General features: G+C 45.8%; 1 protein-coding gene across 1 annotated transcript in view; it reads left to right on the top strand.

Moving 5' to 3' along the window:
* The first annotated feature begins 3,230 nt into the window (after positions 1 to 3,230).
* SLC26A3 (solute carrier family 26 member 3) overlaps positions 3,231 to 22,471 on the top strand; it is a 40,734-nt gene continuing 21,493 nt past the window's right edge. Inside the window, exons 1-10 of the mRNA XM_060692646.2 lie at positions 3,231 to 3,361; positions 6,149 to 6,288; positions 7,441 to 7,551; positions 10,239 to 10,396; positions 12,872 to 13,036; positions 13,800 to 13,952; positions 17,164 to 17,246; positions 19,436 to 19,583; positions 21,161 to 21,274; positions 21,367 to 21,444. Coding sequence (XP_060548629.2) covers positions 3,231 to 3,361; positions 6,149 to 6,288; positions 7,441 to 7,551; positions 10,239 to 10,396; positions 12,872 to 13,036; positions 13,800 to 13,952; positions 17,164 to 17,246; positions 19,436 to 19,583; positions 21,161 to 21,274; positions 21,367 to 21,444 — 1,281 coding nt within the window. The remainder of the gene's footprint in view (positions 3,362 to 6,148; positions 6,289 to 7,440; positions 7,552 to 10,238; positions 10,397 to 12,871; positions 13,037 to 13,799; positions 13,953 to 17,163; positions 17,247 to 19,435; positions 19,584 to 21,160; positions 21,275 to 21,366; positions 21,445 to 22,471) is intronic.

Raw genomic sequence — 22,471 nt, 5'->3', positions numbered from 1 at the left:
GGGAGAGAGAAAGGGAGGGAAAGGGAGAGAGGGAAAGAGGGAAAGAGAGGGGGAGAGGGAGGAGGAGAGAGAGAGAAAGAGAAAGGAGGAGAAAGGAGAGAAAGACAAAGAGAAAGAGGGAGGGGAGGGAGAGAAATTGGGGGAGAAAGAGAGAAGGAGATAGGAAGACTTTGTATAAATATACAAAAGTATGAAGGCTATTGCTTAATGCATTGTAAGCCGCCCTGAGTCTTGTGGAATTAAATTAAACCTTTAATTCGGTTTTATTCTGTTTTTAAATTTTGTATTTATGTGTTTTTTATCTTGTGGCTGTTCACCGCCCTGAGTCCTTCGGGAGTAGGGTGGTATATAAATCAAATAAACTAAACTAAACTAAACTAAACTAAACTAAACTAAACTAAACTAAACTAAACTAAACTAAACTAAACTGGACTTTCTTGTTTTTTTACTTTTGAAGACATTTCACTTCTCATCCAAGAAGCTTCTTCAGCTCTTCCATTCCCCACCGTCCTGTCAGAGCTGAAGAAGCTTCTTGGATGAGAAGCGAAATGTCTTCAAAAGAGAAAAAAAAAACAAGGAAGTCCAGTTGCCTCCTGAAAAAGCACGTTTGGGAGAAGGAGAAGACAGACAAGAAAAAGAGACGAAGTAGCAGGATTAAGGAGACTATTTAAAAACAGTTCAAAAACTCTCTCAGGAGCTTAGAAAGCTTATTAACTGTTCTTTTTCTGTACTTTTCCGTACTTTATCAAGTTAAAAAAAAGGGGGGTAGCTAAGCAAACAAAGCAATTGAGCAAAACTGTTGTGTAAGGACAATGTTTCCCGTAACAACATGCGGGGAGAGGAACGAGGCAAATAAGCACAACATATTCGATACAACAATCTCTTTCTCACACAGCCTTGAGGGCAAATCCGCCACGACGCACGTCTTGTAGGATGGGCCTGAATTTCTATCTCTGTTTTTAATTGCGTTGGTTTTTATTGATTGTGATCGTGTTTTAAATTTGCAAACCCGCGGTTGAACAGAATGGCAGCACAGGTCATCCTCGACTTACGACAGTTTCGTTTAGTGACAGTTGAAAGTTACCAACGGCGATGAAAAAAAATGGCTGTGTTTCACACTTGCGACCTTTGCAGCGTCCCCAGGATCGTGTGGTAAAATTTCAGAATCTCCCGATGTTTTGGGATTCCACCTACCGGTTCGCAAATGTGAGTGCGCGTCCAACTTCCGCACATGCTCTTTGCTCACACGCACAACTTCCGCGCGTGCGCACAGCCTCTAAAACATGACTAAATAGGACAGCATTACTTCCGGGCCGGTGGGCGGGGCCTAGCGTAGTTGGCGCTACTGGATCACCCGAACCGGACAGAACCGGCTGAATCCCACCACTGTAGTTAAAGTAGCATTTATAAAATTAGTTTCATATAATAAATGTTTGGGGCAGGCGATGAACAATCTGAAATTTTATGAAGGGGTCGATTTGCTGAAGTGTTTGGCGAACATATTTTTAGATGAATATCAAAGCAGCTTCTGTTGAGATTCTCAAACTGAGGAACTATAGTAATGCCGATAGTCCTCAGCTTACAACAGTTCATTTAGTGACCGTTCAAAGTTACAACGACACAGGAGGAGGAGGAGGAGGAGGAGGAGGAGGAGGAGGAGGAGGAGGAGGAGGAGGAGGAGGAGGAGGAGGAGGAAGAGAGAGAGGGAGAGAGATGGGCCTGGTGGCTCAGCAGACTGATAGCATTGTGATTAACACCAGCTGTCTGCAATTACTGTAAGTTCGAATCTCACCAGGCTCAAGGTTGACTCAGCCTTCCATCCTTTCTAAGGTAGGTAAAATGAGGACCCGGATTGTGGGGGCAATAAGCTGACTTTGTATAAATATACAAAAGTATGAAGGCTATTGCTTAACGCATTGTAAGCCGCCCTGAGTCTCCGGAGAAGGGCGGCATATAAATCAAATTTATAGAAAGATAGATAGATAGATAGATAGATAGATAGATAGATAGATAGATAGATAGATAGGAAAGAAAGAAGAGGAGGAGGAGGGGAAGAAGAAGAAGAAGAAGAGGAAGAAGAGGAAGAAGAGGAAGAAGAGGAAGAGGAAGAAGAAGAAGAAGAAGAAGAAGAAGAAGAAGAAGAAGAAGAAGAAGAAGAAGAAGAAGAAGAAGAAGAAGAAAGATGATGGATGGATGGATGGATAGAGATGGAAGAAAGAAGAGGAGGAGGAGGAATGGAGAAGGAGGAGGAGATAAAAGGAGAAGGAGGAAGTAGACAGGAGGAGGAGGAGGAAGTAAAGAGGAGGAGGAGAAGAAGAAGATAGATGGATGGATGGATGGATAGAGATGGAAGAAAGAAGAGGAGGAGAAGGAATGGAGGAAGAAGAAGAAGAAGAAGAAGAAGAAGAAGAAGAAGAAGAAGAAGAAGAAGAAGAAGAAGAAGAAGAAGAAGAAGAAGAAGAAGAAGGAGCTGCTTTCTCCTGTTTTGAGATGCCCAGTTCACAGAGAACACTAAAAGGAAATGAATCTCTGGTAACTGTGACTATAAACATCCATATAAATCCCCAAACCCGCAAACCTGCTCTCGGGTTCCACAGTTTCCTCAAGTGTAAAGAACAATGAAACCCTTTATACGTTTGGCTCTGCTCCAATCCTTCAGGATGAAAGAACCAGCTCAAATTAAGTGGACCTGCCTGATTTTTTTTTTTGAAAGCCGCAAACCTTTCCCTTTTTCTCACCATTATAACTGAAGGCACACACACACAAAAAAAAGGCCTTGATGGTGCTAATCTTTGAAACCATTGACCCAGAGAAAGCCAGATAGCTGCCTTATATTTTAACTCTTTTGTCAAAATCGCTGTGGTTGTTTTTGTTAGGAGTAGAGTGCCAAAAAGTGTGAAAATGATGGAGGAGGAGGAGGAGGAGGAGGAGGAGGAGGAGGAGGAGGAGGAGGAGGAGGAGGAGGAGGAGGAGGAGGAGGAGGAGGAGGAGGAGGAGAAGGGAGGAGGAAGGTCATCCCAGGAGAATAAAACCCTCTAATTTCAATATTATATTCCTCTTCTGTTTGATCTTCAAAGGTGGTAATACTTAATTAGGGCTTCACTCAACTGTGGTCTTCAGAATAGTAAGTTATGTTTTAAAGCACAGCCTGTTATTTATTCTCAAGGCTTCGAGTGGTTTAAAAGATGAAGGACTCCAACAGCTACCAGCAGGACCCGTTTGCCAGAGAAATGGTGGATCCTGGGAGTAACCAGTACGTGGTCGCCCGACCAGTTTATTCCGATCTATCCTTCGATGAAGAGCACCAGAAGGTCCACAGGTACCATAAAACCTTGGTGGATCATCTCAGATTATGCTTTAGGTAAGAGGCTTGCTTTTCTAAACGGTCGTGCGAGAAACAATCGTGGGTTGATCGTTGTCAGGTTTTTTCAAATCGGGTCGGTGAGATTGTGCGGTGGTAATTTGGGCGAAGATTTTCCTTGACCTGATTCGTCCATTTGCCATAAGCCAAGGGTGGGCAAATGTGGCCCTTTTACAACTTGTGGACTTCAACTCCCAGAATTCCTGAGACAGCTTGTCTCGGGAATTCTGGGAGTGGAAGTCCACAGGTTGTAAAAGGGCCACATTTGCCCACCCCTGTCATAAGCCATGGTTTCAATTTGGGTTTACTGACCAAAATAGAATTGGCTCAATTGGCACAAAAGACACAGAAATAACCCACAGATGACAGTGTCTAGATTCATACCACACATCGCAGTCCGACGAAGCAACTTTTGCGTTTAGAACAGAACATGAATCGAAGTGGGTGGCTGGTTATTACAATATTGTGGCTTGAGAATAGAATAGAATAGAATAGAATAGAATAGAATAGAATAGAATAGAATAGAATAGAATGGAATGGAATGGAATGGAATGGAATGGAATGGAATAGGGTAGGGTAGGGTAGGGTAAGGTAGGGTAGGGTAGGGTAGGGTAGGGTAGGGTAGAGTAGAATAGAGTAGGGTAGGGTAGGGTAGGGTAGGGTAGGGTAGAATAGAATAACAGAGTTGGAAGGGACCTTGGAGGTCTTCTAGTCCAACGCCCTGCTTAGGCAGGAAACCGTACACCACTTCAGACAAATGATTATCCAACATCTTCTTAAAAACTTCCAGTGTTGGAGCATCCACAACTTCTGGAGGCAAGTTGTTCCACTGATTAATTGTTCTGACTGTCAGGAAATTTCTCCTTAGTTCTAGGTTGCTTCTCTCCTTGATTAGTTTCCAGCCATTGCTTCTTGTCCTGCCCTCAGGTGTTTTGGAGAATAGCTTGACTCCCTCTTCTTTGTGGCAGCCCCTGAGATATTGGAAGACTGCTATCATGTCTCCCCTAGTCCTTCTTTTCATCAAACTAGACATACCCAATTCCAGCAACTGTTCTTCGTATGTTTTAGCCTCCAGTCCCCTAATGTTCTTTGTTGCTGTTCTCTGCACTCTTTCTAGAGTCTCCACATCTTTTTTACATCGTGGTGACCAAAACTGGATGCAGTATTCCAAGTGTGGAATACTTACCAAGGCATGATAAAGTGGTATGAACACTTCATGTGATCTTGATTCTATTCCTCTGTTTATGCAGCCTAGAACTGTGATGGCTTTTTTGGCCGCTGCTGCACACGGCTGGCTCACATTTAAATGGTTGTCCACTAGGACTCCAAGATCCCTCTCACAGCTATTGAGCGAGGTACCACGTATACTGTACCTGTGCATTATGTTTTTCTTGCCTAAATGTAGAACCTTCCTTTTTTCACAAAATGAATTGAATTTCATTTTGTTAAAATGGGGCTGATTAATTTGTAGCCCATATATTGTACAAAACCAGGCAGTGTGGATAGTTGATGGTTCCATAAAATGGATGAAATTCAGCGCCAGTGGATCAACTGATTGATCGAGAGATCGGTTAATCATGGACTATCCTTTGATTATATCACATAAGGGAAGAGGATCTTCCCCTGATCTTGTCAAAATGCAGAATAACAAAGTTGGAAGCAGTGGTGTAGCCATATTGGTGAGCACACGAGCTGAGCTTGCGCGCCAGCTGAGCTGATTTTTGGGCCTTCTGGGCCCACTGGAAGTAGGAAAACAGGCTGTTTCCTGCTTCCGGAGGCCCTCGGGGGGCGGGGGAGGCCCGTTTTTTTCTCTCCCCAGGCTCTAGAGCCTTTCTAGGAGCTTGGGAAGGGCAAAAATGGCCTTCCCTGCCTACCCATCCCCGGAGGCCCCCTGGAGGCTGGAAATGGTCCATTTGCTGACTACCGGTGGGTCCGGAAGGCCTGTTTTTTGCTCTCCCCAGCCTCCAGAGCCTTTTTAGGAGCCTGGGGACGGAGATCCCAGCAGAAGTTGGCAAACGGGCCATTTCAGACCTCCCGACGGCCTCCGGGGGGGGAGGGAAGACGGTTTTCACCCTCCCCAGGCTCCTAGAAAGGCTCTGGAGGCCGGGGAAGAACAAAAAACAGGCCTACCGGGCCCACCGGGCCATCACGTGCTAGGAGCATGGGAAAGCGGGGGAGTCGCATGCGCAGGGCTGGGGCACATAAAATTATGGGTGTGGGCATGCGTCTGTGTATATTGGAAGGTTGCTATCATGTCACCCCTAGTCCTTCTCTTAGGCTAGACATACCTACCTCCGGCAACCGTTCATCGTACGATTTAGCCTCCAGTCTTCTAATCTAATCAATCTCCTAAATACAGTTGCAGTTGTCTCAGCTAAAGGTAAAGGCAAAGGTTCCCCTCGCACCTATGTGCTAGTCATTCCCGACTCTAGGGGGCGGTGATCATCTCTGTTTCAAAGCCAAAGAGCCAGCGCTGTCCGAAGACGTCTCCGTGGTCATGTAGCCGGCCTGACTCAACACCAAAGGTGCACGGAACACTGTTCCCTCCCCACCAAAGGTGGTCCCAATTTTTCTACTTGTATTTTTTACGTGCTTTCAAACTGCTAGGTTGGCAGAAGCTGGGACAAGTCAGGGAGCTCACCCTGTTATGCGGCACTCGGGAGTCAAACCACTGAACTGCCAACCTTTCGATCGACAAGCTCAGCGTCTTCGCAGTAGTAGAATATCGAAACGATTGAAAAATGTCCGTATTCGAACTGTTGCATTAATGCTCCGTTGGCTTTTCAGGTGTACTCCACAAAGAGTCAAAAGTGCAGCTCTTCACTTGTTTCCTGTGGCTTCCTGGTTACCTGCATATCAGATAAAGAATTGGCTTCTTAGCGACATCGTTTCGGGAATTAGCACAGGATTGGTCGCCATCTTACAAGGTAGCTGTTTTAAATTCTGGTTAATAAATGTGGTGTTTTTTTCTCTGCACGAGATACTGTCCTCACCACCTCGACTTACAGCCGTGAATGACCTCAAAATTTCTCCTGCTAAGCAAGAGGAAATGAGTTTTTGAAGTGAGTTCTGCCCCATTCTGCAACCTTTCTCACCACCGTTGTTAAGTGAATTCTTGCAGTGGTTAAGTGGGTATCATGGTTGTTAAGTGAATCTGGCTTCCCCATTGACTTTGCTTGTCAGAAGGTCTCAAAGGGGGATCACGTGACACACACCCCCCAGGACACTGCAACCATCATAAATATAAATAAATAACTTTATTGTCATTGTACGTGTATACACAGTATACCCATACAACGAAATTCACTTAACACCCAAAGACCAGGTCCAACACACATAACAATCCCCAAACACACTCCCACCCAACACAAATTCCCCACCCCTGAACCACCCAAACATCCACACAACAGACCAAGTAATGCTGTCCAACAGCTCACTGACGGTCGCCCTTTAGTTCATTGTTGAGTGCAATTATAGCTCTGGGATAAAAACTATTCGGAAAACATGTGGACCGAGTTTTAATTGTTCCGTATCTTCTGCCAGAAGGCAACAGTCCAAAAAAATTGTAAGCAGGATGGGAAGAGTCTCCGAGAATGTTATGCAACTTTCTCAAACAGCGAGATTCGAAGATGTCGTCCATGGCTGGTAGCTGGAGTCCCATGATATTCTGGGGAGTTTTAATGATTCTCTGTAGAGCTTTTTTTGTCCGCTACAGAGCTGCTCCCATACCATGCAAGAATGCCGTATGTCAGGACGTTCTCAATGGTGCTGCGATAGTAGGACAGAAGTAGATGCTGAGATAGATTTATCTTCCTGAGCATTCTCAGGAAGTACAGCCTCTTCTGTGCCTTCTTCACAAGCATGTTAGCATTAACATAAGTACATGTCACTTGCCAAGCTTCTACATTTTGATCACATGATCCTAAGGATTTCTGCAACGGTCGTGTGAAAAATGGCCATGTCATTTTTTCTCCAGTGCCGTTGTAACTTCAAATGGTCACTAAATGAACGGTTGTAACTCAAGGACTATCTGTATTTTTTCACTCGTATTATTATTTTTTTTCTCTCTTTTCCTGAAGGTCTAGCATTTGCTTTATTGGCAAACGTCCCTCCGAGTTATGGACTCTACGCAGCCTTTTTCCCCGTGGTTATATATTTCTTCTTCGGCACTTCCAGACATATATCGGTCGGTACGTTGAACTAAATTCCAGTTGAACTTGGGGGCGAAGTTTTTAATTAGCCTCACAATAGAACATGCTCCTGTTGTGGCCCGTTAGCAGCCTGTGCAGCTAGTAGCTGATTCCGACAGCGAGGAGGCTGGTGTGGTGCTGCGCCAGCAGCCTGTGCAGCTGGCACTCTAGTCAGACAATGAGGAGGCTGGAGAAAATGTGGTGCCAGAGGTGGGATTCAGCCAGAGCCTTCAGAACCTCCAGAAGCTCCCTTAAGTGAAGAGGAAGAAGAGGAGGAGCCTCTTCTCGATGCACGGGCACGCAGAGCTGCCAAAAGGCAGGAGTGGATCCTCAGGAGAAGGTCTCCTCGAGAGTAAAGCTTGGGGCTAATTGGCCACTCCCTTAGCTTGTTTAAGGAAGGACGACGACCAAGGCAATTTGCAGGGAACAACTTCGTTCACTCTCCTTCCCGTCTGGATCTTAGTTCTCTTATCAGTTTCCTGCAAATTGCTTCTGGGCTTTCTGCCAACCATAGTAAGATTACGATTATTTATTCTTTGGATTCTTGTAGGCTGTTAAGAAAGTTAATGAACAGCCTTTGTTTGAAAAAGACTGGTTTAATTTAGTAAACTAAGGTTTGTACAGACTTTGTGTATGCTGCGTTCTTTGGGGTCCGTAGCTGGGGCAGAACAGCTCCACCAAACTGATGCTCAAATGACATAGTTTATGATCAAGTGCAGCCGAGAAGAATCACAAAATATGGGCTCAGGGGTCAGCACAAACTTTTTATCATAATCACGTACAAGGCAGGTGGCATAAATACGTGGCATAGGGTGATTTTTATGACTGTGAGGAATTATCAAGCATGGAAAGGACCTAAAATTCTATCAAATAGAGATGTGTATATAGTGGTGGGTTGCTACCGGTTCGCCCCAATTCGGGCGAATCGGTAGTAGCTGCAGCGGGAGGCTCTGCCCACCCGCCCGGACGCCATCAAATACAATCTGTACATGCATAGAAGTGGCGCCCGCGCGAGCGAAGCAGTAGCAAAGATAAGTGAAACTCACCCCGATGTTCTTGCACAGAACAATATCATGTCTCGATTAAATGTTCTATTTGCTTTCATACAGGGAATTATTCCATGCAGGTTCTACAAAGCCTATTTTAACGTTTGGGCTGTAGAGCAAGTTGTGGTTGAGCGATTGGTGCATCCGAGGGGAGGTAGATGTGGTTTAGAGGTAGTCCACCACTTATGAACGGTTGCTTAGCAACCGTTCAAAGTTTGAATTGACTCAAAAAAAAAAAGAGGGGGACACTGATGACCTGGATTTGAAGTTCCATGGTCAAGGGGCCAAATGTAGGGTGCTCGGTCAAATTTAGGGGCGTTTGCAGTGTCCCGTGGTCATGTGACCATGTGTTATGATGGCACTTACTTTTGGGTTTTGGCCAAATGGCATCATAGCGAACTATAGGTTCGCTTAACCATGATGCCTTAATGACTGTGGCGCGGTGGTTAAGAGATCCAATGGTCTGGAAGATGGAAGGAGAGAAGGGAATGTTGAGACTCTAGAAAGAGTGCAGAGAAGAGCAACCAAGAGGATTAGAGGATGATTGGAGCCTAAAACATATGAAGAACAGTTGCAGGAATTGAGTATGTCCAGTTTAATGAAAAGAAGGACTAGGGGAGACATGATAGCAGTCTTCCAGTATCTCAGGGGCTTCCCCAAAGAAGAGGGAGTCAAGCTATTCTCCAAAGCACCTGAGGGCAGGACAAGAAGCAATGGGTGGAAACTAATCAAGGAGAGAAGCAATCCAAAATTAAGGAGTGACAGTGAGAACAATTAACCAGTGGAACAACTTGCCTCCAGAAGTTGTGAATTCTCCAACACTGGAAGTTTTTAAGAAGATGTTGGATAACCATATGTCTGGAATGGTATAGGGTTTCCTGCCTAAGCAGGGGGTTGGACTAGAAGACCTCGAAGGCAGTGGTGAAATGTAAAATTTGTTACTACCGGTTCTGTGGGCATGGCTTGGTGGGGGGGGGGGAGGGTTTAATGTGACTGGGTGGGCGTGGCCAACTTTTTTTTCTTTTTACTTTTAAAAGCATTTTTTCTACAACCTCTTCGGTCGAAGAGGTTGCAGGAAAAAAAATGCTTTTAAAAGCCTCTGACGATCAGGCAACTCAGCTGGGATCGTCAGAGGCTTTTAAAAGCATTTTTTTTTCTACAACCTCTTCGGCCGAACCGGGAGCATTTCACCCCTGCTCCAAGATCCCTTCCAACTCTGCCTTTCTATTCTTGTCAGAAGAAGAGAACCAGATCAAGATGGTTAGCTACAGTGGGCATGAATGCCCCATTGGGAGATCTCTGAGAGATCTCCTTAAAGACAGATCACTACAAGAGTCAACAAGGACTCTCTCCGTCGTCCATCATCCTGTTCAGGATTGTGATAGCTTTATAATCCTTCGCTAGCTTGGGCGGTATAAAAGTCACAAGAACTGTTTGATAGACAGATCATGTAAAGCAGAGGTGGGATTCACTTACCTTCCCTACCGGTTCGCAAAAGGTAGGCTCTCCACACCCGCAGTAGTTGCGCATTATATCTGGGCAGGTGGGCGGAGCCTCCCTCAGTCGCCGCTATCAGTTTGCGTGATCCGGAGAGAACCGGCTGAATCCCACCACTGATGTAATGTCAATCATGTCACACAGGACCTTTCCCCATCCTGAGTCTGATGGTAGGAGGAGCAGTTATCAACATGGTCCCGGATGAACCTGGGAACACCAATGGCGCAATGAACAATTCATCGCTAAACCAGGAAAGAGTCATGGTGGCGGTATCCGTCACTGTCCTGGCTGGCATCTTTCAGGTAAGTGTTTTCTGTATGAATGTATCCTCTTTTTTTTAGCATTTAAAACTATCCCAAAGCTGGTACCAATTGTCCAAATATTGTCCTATTCTTCTCCTTTTTTTAGACTGTGCAGAAATGAATAGATTAACGCTAAGAATAAAGGATAAAGAGGAATCGGTGTATTTCAAGACATGGGGAAGATTCTATGTATGGTTAGAAATGAAACATGAATAAAAGATGATAGATAAACAAATTAGATAAGAGAAAGATGAACGCGGGAAAAGACAAGAAGAATTAGACACCCAGACGACACCAGAGTAAATGGAAAAAGAGGATGTGGGGGTGAGATAGAAGGTTATAATATAAATGTACAATGATGATGATAGAGATGATAGACTAGATCAGAGATCTTCAAACTTGGCAGCTTTAAGACTTGTGGACTTCAACTCCCACAATTCTCTGGCTGGAGAATTCTGGGAGTTGAAGTCCACAAGTCCTAAAGCTGCCAAGTTTGAAGACCTCTGGACTAGATAAAACTGAAAGGAAATTGGAAAGAAAGTATATAGTAATATAAAATTGGGGATGCTCGGATACCAAATAGGGGAAATATTGGACAACAAAAGGGAAAGAAAGAAGAGAGGAGTAGAGGGTAAGATAGAAGAGGAGAGGGAGAGAGAGGAATGGAAGAAAGGGGAAAGGAGAGGAAGAAAAAAGAGGGGAAAAGAGTAGGAGAGAAGGTTAGAAAGGGGGAAAAGAGTGGAGGAGTGGGGGGAAAGTAAGGGGAAGTAGGGAAGAGGAAGGAGAGGAGGAAGGAAGAAAGTAGGAGAGGGGAGGAGGTAGGGAAGGGAAAGAAAGAAGAAGGAGAAGATTTTTTGTAAAAAAATCTTTCCCTCCCCCCCCCCAAAAAAAAACTATCCCAAAGCTGGTACCAATTGTCCAAACATTGTCCTATCCTTCTCCTCTTTAGCTCAGATGCGTATCTGTTAGGTAGCATCATAAAATCTTCCTGTCCTGTCCTCAATGGAAGTAGTAACTACAATGCAGAGAAAAGACCCTAAATTCAGTGGTGGGATTCAAATAATTTAACAGCTGGTTCTCTGCCCTAATGACCAGCTGGGTGGGTGTTGTCAGGTGGGCATGGCCAGGGACAGCACTCAGCATCCTGCAGCACTCTGCCAGTCAAAATGGGGCACCAGGTGGCACGATGCCCCCTTGCGCCCAGTTTTGGGCCTGGAAGGTCTCCTGCACCATCCTGAAAGCCAAAACGGGCCACCGGGGGACTCCTGGGAGGAGAGGGGCAGGTCAGCCAGAGGTGGGATTAGGCGGTTCTCCAAACTGGGCAAAAAGTTAACAACCGGTTGACCTGAACCAGTGCGAACCGGCTGAAGCCCACCACTGCCTTAGTTCTAAGGACATGTTCAGAAGCATGAAAAGAATCTCCAAATCCTCAGGACTATTTCATGAAAGGAATAGTCGTAAGTTGAGGACTACCCGTCTCCAAAATTCACAACTTACTTCCTTCCGTTGGATCAAAAGTAATTGATTTTAAAAAGAAATAGAAAAGAAGCTGATTGTTTTTTTAAAAAAAAACAGGCAGGAAGGAGGACAAAATTATTCACTATGATTCACTATTTAAATATTATTTTTATTTACTGAAATAGCAATCCTGTATTAAGTAATATCCTACAAATGTAGGAGATGTAGAAGAAGGAATGGCAGAAACTGGGGATGGAGTCAAAAGAGGGATCAGCCTAGAATCGTGACGTGGTCGCAAACAGACCAAATCCAGCCTCCTTTGAATTCCATTAACCAGTATTGTCTGTAGAGATGCTCAGTCATCCAGGTCATGGTTGTCCCAAAGGTGCTTTTTCAGGAGGCAACTGGACTTTCTTGTTTTTTTTTCTTTTGAAGATGTTTCGCTTCTCATCCAAGAAGCTTCTTCAACTCTGACAGGACAGCAGGGAATGGAAAGATTTATATTCCTTGCAGACAGCTGGAAAAATTGCAGAGTACAGAAACCATTTGCACTATTCGGGTGACCCCGAAGACACAGACAAACCTCCAAGTGGCCTCAACGACCCTCTAAAAAGGATGCAAATGACTAGCTGTCTGCAAGGAATATAAATCCTTCCATTCCCCCACCATTCAGTCAGAGCTGAAGAAGCTTCTTGGATGAGAAGCGAAACGTCTTCAGAAGAAAAAACCAGAAAGTCCAGTTGCCTCCTGAAAAAACACCATTGGGACATTAACCAGCATCTAATTCCAAGCAGGGACTAATAGCTAGTTAAGAAGATTTCAGTGCATAGGATTTTAGTAATAAATCAGCATAATTGAACCTTTTCTTGTGGACCTGTCTTTCGCTCCTGATACAAAATGATTTCTATCCCAGCAAAAAAAAAAAGTGTCTACTGTTCAATTTTCAGTTTTTCCCGAGTAATCATCAAGATCCTTGTTTCTTTTTCCGTCTCTAATGTCCTTATTCTTCTGTTCCAGTTAGTCCTGGGTGCTTTACGCTTCGGCTTCATCGTCATCTATTTATCTCAGCCATTAATCAGTGGATTTACTACGGGTGCTGCGATACACGTTTTTGTGTCTCAACTGAAGTTCATTTTTCAACTACCGGTTGAGCCGTTTAATACACCTCTGGGACTCATCTGGGTGAGTGTTACAAACTCCAAATCCTCATTTCTCAGGAAACGTCTCCGATTTGTTATTATGCATTGTTGTTGCCGTTGTTTTTCAAGCACAGGTAGTTGTCAACTCACAACCATTTGTTAGTGAAGGTTGTAAAATGGGACTATGTTCACTTAACAACCGTGCTGCTTAGCAATGTACATTTGGGGCTCAGTTGTGGTCATAAATCAAGGACTCCCCGCAACCACAACAAAAGCTCTTGGCTATTCAAGTGCCATGTGCAGAGGGTAAAAAACGGGCTACTTCCTGGTTAAAACCAGGAAGTAATGACATCCGGGCAGATGGGTGGAGCCTCACGCTGCCGCCACGACCAGTTTGCCAAACCACGTACCACCACTGCTTCTACTGGTTCGCACGAGCCAGACAGAATCAGCAGGATTTCACCACTGGGTTCATCCTATTATGTCCTGGAGGGTCAGGTCTTAATCCCATCATCCTGGAGCTGAAGGTCTTTTGTCTTGTAGATAGGCTGGCCCAGTCTTTCTTAATGGAGAGCTGCTGGACAGGGAGCTGCTTTCTGTCTTCAAAAAATATGTTTCTTCTTTTATCATCCAGGGAAATATAATATTCTGCCTTTTTAATATTTCCTAAAATATTTCATTCTTCTGGGAGGGGGGGTGGCTTCCCACACGCGGGAAGCCGACACTTCAAAACACAATTTGTGATGCTCCTTTGTCATCTGCAACTACATCGTCTTAATACCCAGCCCTTTCTTCCTTTTTAACAGACCCTGAAAAGTATATTTGAGCAAATCACCAATACCAACATCGCAGATTTAGTCACCGCGCTCATTATCTTAGTCGTTGTGAGTGTGGTCAAGGAACTGAACGACCGTTTCAAAGCCAAACTCCCGGTACCGATTCCTATCGAAGTCATTGTGGTAAGAATGCCTCCATTTCTTTTGCGAGCTAAAGTAGACCATTTTAAATTTTTTTAAAATTAGATATTTTGGGTTCTGTTCACGTCTATCATTTGTTCAAATAATGGCATCCTCGATTGGGGTCAGGTTAAAAAAAAATCAAGATGGCGGCCACAATCACATGACTGAAGCTTTTTGTTTAATATGAAGCACATAAAACAGGAATGAGGGTTCAGTCATGGCCACCATCTGGATTTCTGTGAACTGACTGCCTGTGGAAGAAAAAAACCCCAGAATATTGTCACTTTCCACCTCTGGATCCAAGCTATAAGACTATAAATAAATGGTGGGCTCCTTGGTGCTCTCAGAACTTGGTTGTTTTCTTAAAGACGTTTCATTACCCAACTAGGTAACATCATCAGTGAAAGGAGTTAGAGGAGTTATTGTCACCTTGAATGTACACTAATCCGCATACATTAAAATGAAATGAGTTGGGTTTGCTCTCTGTTTTCTACTTAAGTGGTTTGCCCTGTCAGTGTTGATGGGAGTGTTCTTGGTGGTTCCTTAATTAGGCCATTGTTTACTGTTAGCTTGTTTGTCTGAGTTGGTACCTTCTTGACTGGAGTATTGTTTACTTCTTGTTTGTTGGCTTAGTATTGGTGTTCATCTCCGCTTATTGATTGCTGACAAATTTTTGGTCTTTTGGTTTCCTTTTTGGTTTTTGATTGTCTCTTCTGAATGGTGTGCAGATGTTGTTTATGATTATGTGCCTGTTGATGGCTGATTTGTCTGAATGTCAGACTTCCAGACTTCGTCTCACATTTTTGGACTTGGCTTAGTCCATGTTCAAATTTCCCAGTTGAAACTACGGTTAGGTTGGTCCACGTGTTGAGAAATTAAGGGGTTTTTAATCATGTCTCCTGCTTGCTAGTTAGTGATCCCAGCTACGCTCTGCTATTCTTCTGCCTGTTTGTCCTCCACGGCACAACTTACAGTCCTTACACTGTATGTTGTTGATGGCTTCTGCTTTTTCTTCTTGGGCTGCTAGGTCTTTTCTTTGATTTAGGACCGTGATGGCAAACCTACGGCACACGTGCCACAGCTGGCATGAGGAGCCCTCTCGCCTAACTCAGCTCCACTGCGCATGTGCACGCGCCTCCCGCCAGCCAGCTGATTTTCGGGTCTCTGCCACGCATACACGGGGGGCGGGACATATGCGGGAGATGTGCACACATGCAAGGGAGGTTGCACGTGCATGCATGGGGGGTGGAAGTCACATACGCATGGCTGAGGGTCACACACGCATGTGCGGGGGGTGGGGGAGCGCAGGGGGAGCGGCACAGACACACACCCCCGCGGCCCAATTTTGATCCCAGGAGGCTGCAGGGAGGCCTACTAGACTCAAAACGGGGCACGGGGGAGCACCGCGCCCCCCATGGCCCGTTTTTGATCCCAGAAGGCCACAGAGAGCAAAGCACAGCCTTGTTGCAAACCAGTAGTAAAGGTAAGTAGAACCCACCCCTGGACCACGGAGACATGTTCGGATAGCGCTGGCTCTTCGGCTTTGAAACGGAGATGAGCACCGCCCCCTAGAGTTGGGAACGACTAGCACATATGTGCAAGGGGAACCTTTACCTTTTCAATCCAACAGGTGATTTCACCTTACTGGGTTGCCATGTGAATTACAGCCTAAGTTTGCTGTTTTCTCCTAACATCTTAAGGCAACCACCGTCTCATTCCTGCAATTTTTAGCTGCTCCTTTGGGCTAAATGTTGAGCTTAAACCCTGTACTTTAAAAAATATACTTCAAGATAAAAGTTTTTACACAAGAGTCCCTAGAGAGCAGCAAATATTTTTGTATGTATTTGCTGCCATCTAGTGGTCAATCAGATCCTTGCGGAATAGATACTATAAAGATAAATGAGTAAAGGTTTCTTCCCTGTTGAGTTGTGTCGGACTCTAGGGGGCGATGCTCATCTCCGTTTCTTGGCCAAGGGAGCCACCATTGTCTCAAGACATTTTTTGTGGTCATGCGGCCAACATGACTACGCTAAGGCACAATGAATGTTGTTACCTTCCCATTGAAGTGGTACCTATTTATCTACTCGCATTTGCATGCTTTCGAACTGCTAGGTGGGCAGGAGCTGGAGCAAGGAACGGGAGCTTACCCCATCACACAGCACTGGGGTCTCAAACTGCCGTCCTTCTGGTTGACAAGTCCAGCATCTTAACCGCTAGGCAACCAGGCCCAATAAATGCTATAACCCTGACCTTAATCAACCCAAATTGTATTTTCCTCAATAGTGAAAAATTAGTTTGTTCCTCAGTTGGGAGAACTCTCATTTTCCCATGGACACGAAAAGGAAATGACCCCATCAACCCTTATTGTTAAAACATCTCCATCCATTCAAACCCACAAATCTGGGTTCAGGTTTCAGAGGATTTCAAGCATAAAGACAATGAAAACCTTAATGAGTTTGCTCCATCATTCATGGTGAAAGGACAGGCTAAAATTAAATAGGCAATCAGTCTTTCTTTAAGAGCTGGCACTCTTAAATAACTCTTACAATAAGGCGATGGTAAATACTCAAATAGGACTCAGTGGCTAAGACGCTGAGCTTGTCGATCGAAAGGTCGGCAGTTCAGCGGTTCGAATCCCTAGCGCCGCGGAACGGGGTGAGCTCCCGTTACTTGTCCCAGCTTCTGCCAACCTAGCAGTTCGAAAGCACGTAAAAAATGCAAGTAGAAAAATAGGGACCACCTTTGGTGGGAAGGGAACAGCGTTCCGTGCGCCATCCACATGACCACGGAGACGTCTTCGGACAGTGCTGGCTCTTCGGCTTTGAAACGGAGATGAGCACTGCTCCCTAGAGTCGGGAATGACTAGCACATACATGCGAGGGGAACCTTTACCTTTACCTTACTAAATACTTAAATAGACCCAGTGGTGGAATTCAATTTTTTTTACTACCGGTTCTGTGGGCGTGGCTTGGGGAAGGATACTGCAAAATCCCCATTCCCACTCCACTCCAAGGGAAGGATACTGCAAAATCTCCATTCCTACCCCACTCTGGGGCCAGCCAGAGGTGGTATTTGCCAGTTCTCCAAACTATTCAAAATTTCCACTACCGGTTCTCCAGAACCTGTCAGAACCTGCTGGATTTCACCCCTGAATAGCCCCTTGAAAATTTGTAAAGCTTTTTAAAAATTGTTTTGTTGTGCTTCTTTCCAGACAGTCATAGCAGCTGGACTATCTTATGGCTTTAATTTCAAAGAAATATTCGAGGTAGATACTGTTGGAACATTAGATGTCGGGTAAGTAGACACTATACTGTATATATTAATGGAAACAGATAGCTTTCAGGTTGTTTTTCCCTTCTTACTCAAATTTAGCCACAATTATAATTTGGAAGAGCTTCCACAGTCCAATTTAAATGCTTTGTAAATGGAATCCACCACATGGGCTGTAAGTTTAAGCATACAAGGTAGTCCTTGACTTACAACCTGTGGTGGGCTGCTACCAGTTTGGACCGGTTCGGGAGAACCGGAAGTTCCAACGATCAGCTGGCTCCTCCCCCCCCACCCCGCCGCATCCTGTCCTATATTTTGTTCTTTCTGGCTCAGCTGATTCGCGCAGCACAGCTGATTTCCGCAGTTCCGCTGTTCTACTTACCGGGGCTGCCTTAGAAGGTAAGCAGCTGAGCTTCAAATTGCTGTATTTTGAACACTGCGCGTAAGCACGTTAGCTGCACGCTTTGCACGCACGGTCACAGAACCGGTTATTAAACAGGTTGCAGCCCACCATTGCTTACAACCCGTCCATTACTCAACTAGGCAATATCATCAGTGCTAGAAGGGAGTGTGGTTTGTACTGATGATGTTACCTAGTTGGGTAATGAAACCTCTGCAGGAAAACCACCAAGCCCAGAGAGCACCAAGGACCCAACACCCTTGAATCACCCCCTCAAAGGACTTTTGCAGAGTGATTCTCTCCCCCCACCCACTTGATGGTACAATCTGGTTTGATCGCTCAACGGCGAGACACTGGTGAAGCGGGTACAGCAGCGCTTACATTTTCTGTGTCACATGAGAAAAATACATCTCCCTTCCACTGTCCTTACCACTTTCTATAAACTGAGAGACGATCGAGAGCATCCTGTCATATTGCATTACTATGACCACTAGATGGCAGCAAATACATACAAATCTATTTGCTGGTCTCTAGTGGCTCTTCATCTAGAAGCATTACTGCTTCAGACAGGAAGGCGGTGCAGAGAGTGGTGAGGATAGCAGAAAAGATTATTGGTAGTTCACTCCCTTCTATCCAGGACATATAAGGGTTGTTTGACCAGGGTCCCCAGGATTGTCCAGGATGCTACACATCCTCTTCACGACCTGTTTTCCTTGTTACCTTCTGAGGGGGCTTCGTGGTATCTGAAGCAAAACATCCAGATTCAGCCACAATTTTGTTCCATGTAGCATCAACCTTGTGAATTCTCAAGCTTCCTCTTTCTGCTACTCATCCAAAATGGACATCGATTAATATTTACATGCATTAATATGTTAGGGTGGGACGCGGGGGCTCAGTGACTAAGACACTGAGCTTGTCGATCGAAAGGTCAGCAGTTTGGCAGTTCGAATCCCGAGTGCCGCATAACAGGGTGAGCTCCTGTTACTTGTCCCAGCTTCTACCAACCTAGCAGTTCAAAAGCACATAAAAAATGCAAGTGGAAAAATAGGGACCACCTTTGGTGGGAAGGTAACAACATTCGTTCACCTTTGGCATTTAGTCATGCCGGCCACATGACCATGGAGACGTCTTCAGACAGCGCTGGCTCTTCGGCTTTGAAACGGAGATGAGCACCGCCCCCAAGAGTTGGGAACGACTAGCACATATGTGCAAGAGGAACCTTTACCATTTATATGTGTGTTATGTATGTGTACACTTTTGAGAACAGGCAACAGAATTTCATTTTTAATGTGTGCCAGGGTGCCCACAGGGGAAAAAAATGACACTAATCTTATCTTAGCCACAGTGGCGCAATGGTTAGAGTGCAGAACTGCAGGCTACTTCTGCTGACTGCCGGTTGCCTGCAATTTGGCAGTTCGAATCTCACCAGGCTCAAGGTTGACTCAGCCTTCCATCCTTCCAAGGTGGGTCAAATGAGGAGCCAAATCGTTGGGGGCAAGAGGCTGACTCTGTAAACCGCTTAGAGAGGACTGTAAAAGCACTGAAAAGTGTTATATAAGTCTGAGTGTTATGGCTATTGCTATCTTAATCTAAACAAGCAGTCCTTGGATTGCACCACTGAGTTGCCAACTTGATTTTTTTTTTTAACCATGTCCTGCAGAGCTTCCTGGATCCATAAATGCAGAGGACAAAATATCAACTAACCGGGTCCAAAAGTGTCTCTCTGTAATTTAGCCATCTGTATTGAGTCAACCAGTGTTACCAAAACGACACACGGTCTCCATTTTAAATACCTCCTGTGCCTTCATTCTAGATTTCAAGCTCCCGTGGCTCCCGATCTCAAGTACTTTGAACGTGGTCTGGGAGACAGTATCTCTATCGCCATTGTCGGCTTCGCCGTTGCCTTTTCGGTGGCGAAGGTTTATTCCATTAAGCATGATTACTCCATAGATGCCAACCAGGTAAGCATCTAGCAAGTGCCGGATCTGCCACTGCGCTCCTGCTTCTTGCCTTGCTCCATGCCAGCCTGCCGTAGACTCAAGAGGGGGCAGAAGGGAAGCCCTTGGGAGCAGGGAAGGGGGAAGTCTTTAAGCCAGAGGTGTCAAACTCAATTTTATTGAGGGCCACATCGGGGTTGTACTTGACCTCGGGGGCCGGGGTGGGTGTGGCCAGAGTGGGCATGGCCAGCTTCACGTCACTCGTGTCAGGGACGTCTACAGGGGTGGGCTTTGGATCCTTTAGCACTGGGTTCACTGCCCTGTTGCTGGGTGGGCATGGCCATGGTTGGCGTGGCCTAGTTGGTCGCCTGCACCACAGCGGGGAGGGTGTTTTTCCCCCTCCCCAGGCTCCGGAGGTTTTCCTCGAGCCTCCGGGAGGGCGAAAACTGCTTCCCCCAGGATCTGGAGGCCCTGCAGGGGCCGGAAACAGGCCCGTTTCCGGACTTCCGGAACCTCCGGTAGGCCCATTTTTTGCCTTCTCAGACCCTGTGCGTGGCCCCTGCACTTACTTGGAATGATGAATGGGCCGCATGGAGACTCCTGGGAGGGGTGGGAGGGGTGGGGAGGAGCAGGGCATGTGGGCGTGGCCAGCCAGGGGTGGCATTTGGGGGTTTGCCGAACTGGTAATCCTTGGCTAGAGGATCGCCCGAACCCAGCTGAACCCCCAGGAGCCCACCCCTGGACGTCTGTGGTGGCCCGTGTGTTGTGCCAGTGAAAACGGGCTGCGCGCAGCTCTCCTGAATTCCATTTTTGCTGGCAGAGGCACTGTGGGCCAGTCCTTCTCTGTTTCCAGGGCGCCCGCACGGGCCAGATCTAAGCATCTCATGCACCAGATTTGGCCCACAGTCCTTGAGTTTGACACCTCTGTGCCAAGCACTTTGTGCCAGCCAGAGACAACACTTCAAGGACACCAGGTCCGAAAGGAGAATTCAACTGCATTCTTTTTTTTTTTGAATTAAAAAGTTTTTTTTATTTTATAAACAAACAAACAAACAATACATAATCAGTCAGTCAATATATCTTCTGAATACATCTTTTGTGTCTTTTTTCTGCTCTTCCAATATTTATCATATCTTAATATTATCATTTCCTTTATTGTAACATTTCCCCCACCTTTATTACTTCTCTATTAATACATTTATTAATAATACATTTATTTATTAAACTATCTTTTGATTTTATTAAGAATTAGACAACCATTTTATCCCCACACAACCTTCAACCCCCCCTTCCCCACCCCCATCCCCGACTTCCCAGAGCAAAAACAGGGTATAGCATTAAACAAACATAAGCTAAAATATACTAACTTACTACAAGATTCAAAAGAATTCAACTGCATTCTAAGGGCGGCCATTCGGAAAACATCTGGTTTGAATATGATGGGGATACAAGAGGACTAACAGGGGAGAAGGTGTGGGAAACTGGTCGTAAGTCACTTTTTTCAGTGCTGTTGTGACTATGAACGGTCACTAAGCAAACTGTTGTAAGTCGGGAACTCTCTGTATTACCTTGCAGTGTTTGTGTATGTGTGTGTTTTAAAGGAATTGGTTGCCTTTGGAATCAGCAACATCTTTGGAGGGGTGTTCAAAGGATTTGCGGCAAGCACTTCGCTCTCTAGGTCTGGAGTGCAAGAAAGCACCGGAGGGAAGACGCAGGTATTGGGTGATTTAAGCTTTTGCGGTAAATGAATTACCCAGAGTTATTTTAGAGGAAGTGTGTTAACCAAGGTTTTTTTTTTGTCCTGCAGGTCGCTGGACTCCTCTCAGCTCTCATTGTCATGATTGCTATCTTAGCCATTGGATTTCTCTTGGAACCACTGCAAAAGGTACCGACTTTGGGGCTTAGTGGTTGGGTTGGGTTGCAATGGGTAGGGTTGCATTGGGCTGGGTTGCGTGGGTTATGTTGGGTTGTGTTGGGTTGTGTTGGGTTGGGTTGGGTTGGTTTGTGTTGGGTTGGGTTGTGTTGGGCTGGGTTGTGTTGGATTCAGGGGTGGGTTCCACTTATCTTTGCTACCAGTTCGCAACGGGAGCACGCACATGCTATCCTTCACTCACATGCAGTGCTTATGCACATGTGCAGAGCATTGGTGATGATGTCTGGGCGGATCGGCGGAGCCTCACGCCCCCACTACTACCAGTTCGCAAGATCCGGAGTGAACCAATAGGAACCCACCACTGGTTGGGTTGGGTTGCATTGGGTTGCATTGGGTTGGGTTGGGTTGGGTAGGGTTGGGCTGGGCTGAGTTGTGTGGGTTATGTTGGGTTGGGTTGTGTTGGGTTGTGTTGGGTTGGGTTCAGGGGTGGGTTCCACTTACCTTCACTACCAGTTCTCAATGGGAGCACGCACATGCTTCCTTCGCTCACACGCAGCGCTTCTGCGCATGTGCAGAGCATCAGTGATGATGTCTGGGCGGGTCGGCAGAGCTTCCCACCCCCACTACTACTGGTTTGCAAGATCTGGAGCGAACCGATAGGAACCCACCACTGGTTAGATTGGGTTGCATTGGGTTGCATTGGGCTGGGTTGTGTTGGGCTGGGTTGCGTGGGTTGTGTTGTGTTGTGTTGTGTTGTGTTGGGTTGGGTTGTGTTGGGTTGGGTTGGGTTGGGTTGGGTTGGGTTGGGTTGGATTGGGCTGGGCTGGACTTGCCTGGGCTGGCTGGGCTGGGCTGGGTTGAGTTGAGTTGAGTTGAATTGGGTTGAGTTGGGTTGGGTTGGGTTGGGTTGAGTTGAGTTGGGTTGGGTTGAGTGGGTTATATTGTGTTGTGTTGAGTTGGGTTGGGTTGGGTTGGGTTGGGTTGGGTTGGGTTGGGTTGGGCTGGGCTGGGCTGGACTTGGCTGGGCTGGCTGGGCTGG

The sequence above is a fragment of the Pantherophis guttatus genome, chromosome 7, assembly GCF_059756535.1.
Source record: "Pantherophis guttatus breed Tessera chromosome 7, ASM5975653v1, whole genome shotgun sequence".
Taxonomy (NCBI): domain Eukaryota; kingdom Metazoa; phylum Chordata; class Lepidosauria; order Squamata; family Colubridae; genus Pantherophis; species Pantherophis guttatus.
This window is presented reverse-complemented; position numbering and strand designations above follow the sequence as displayed.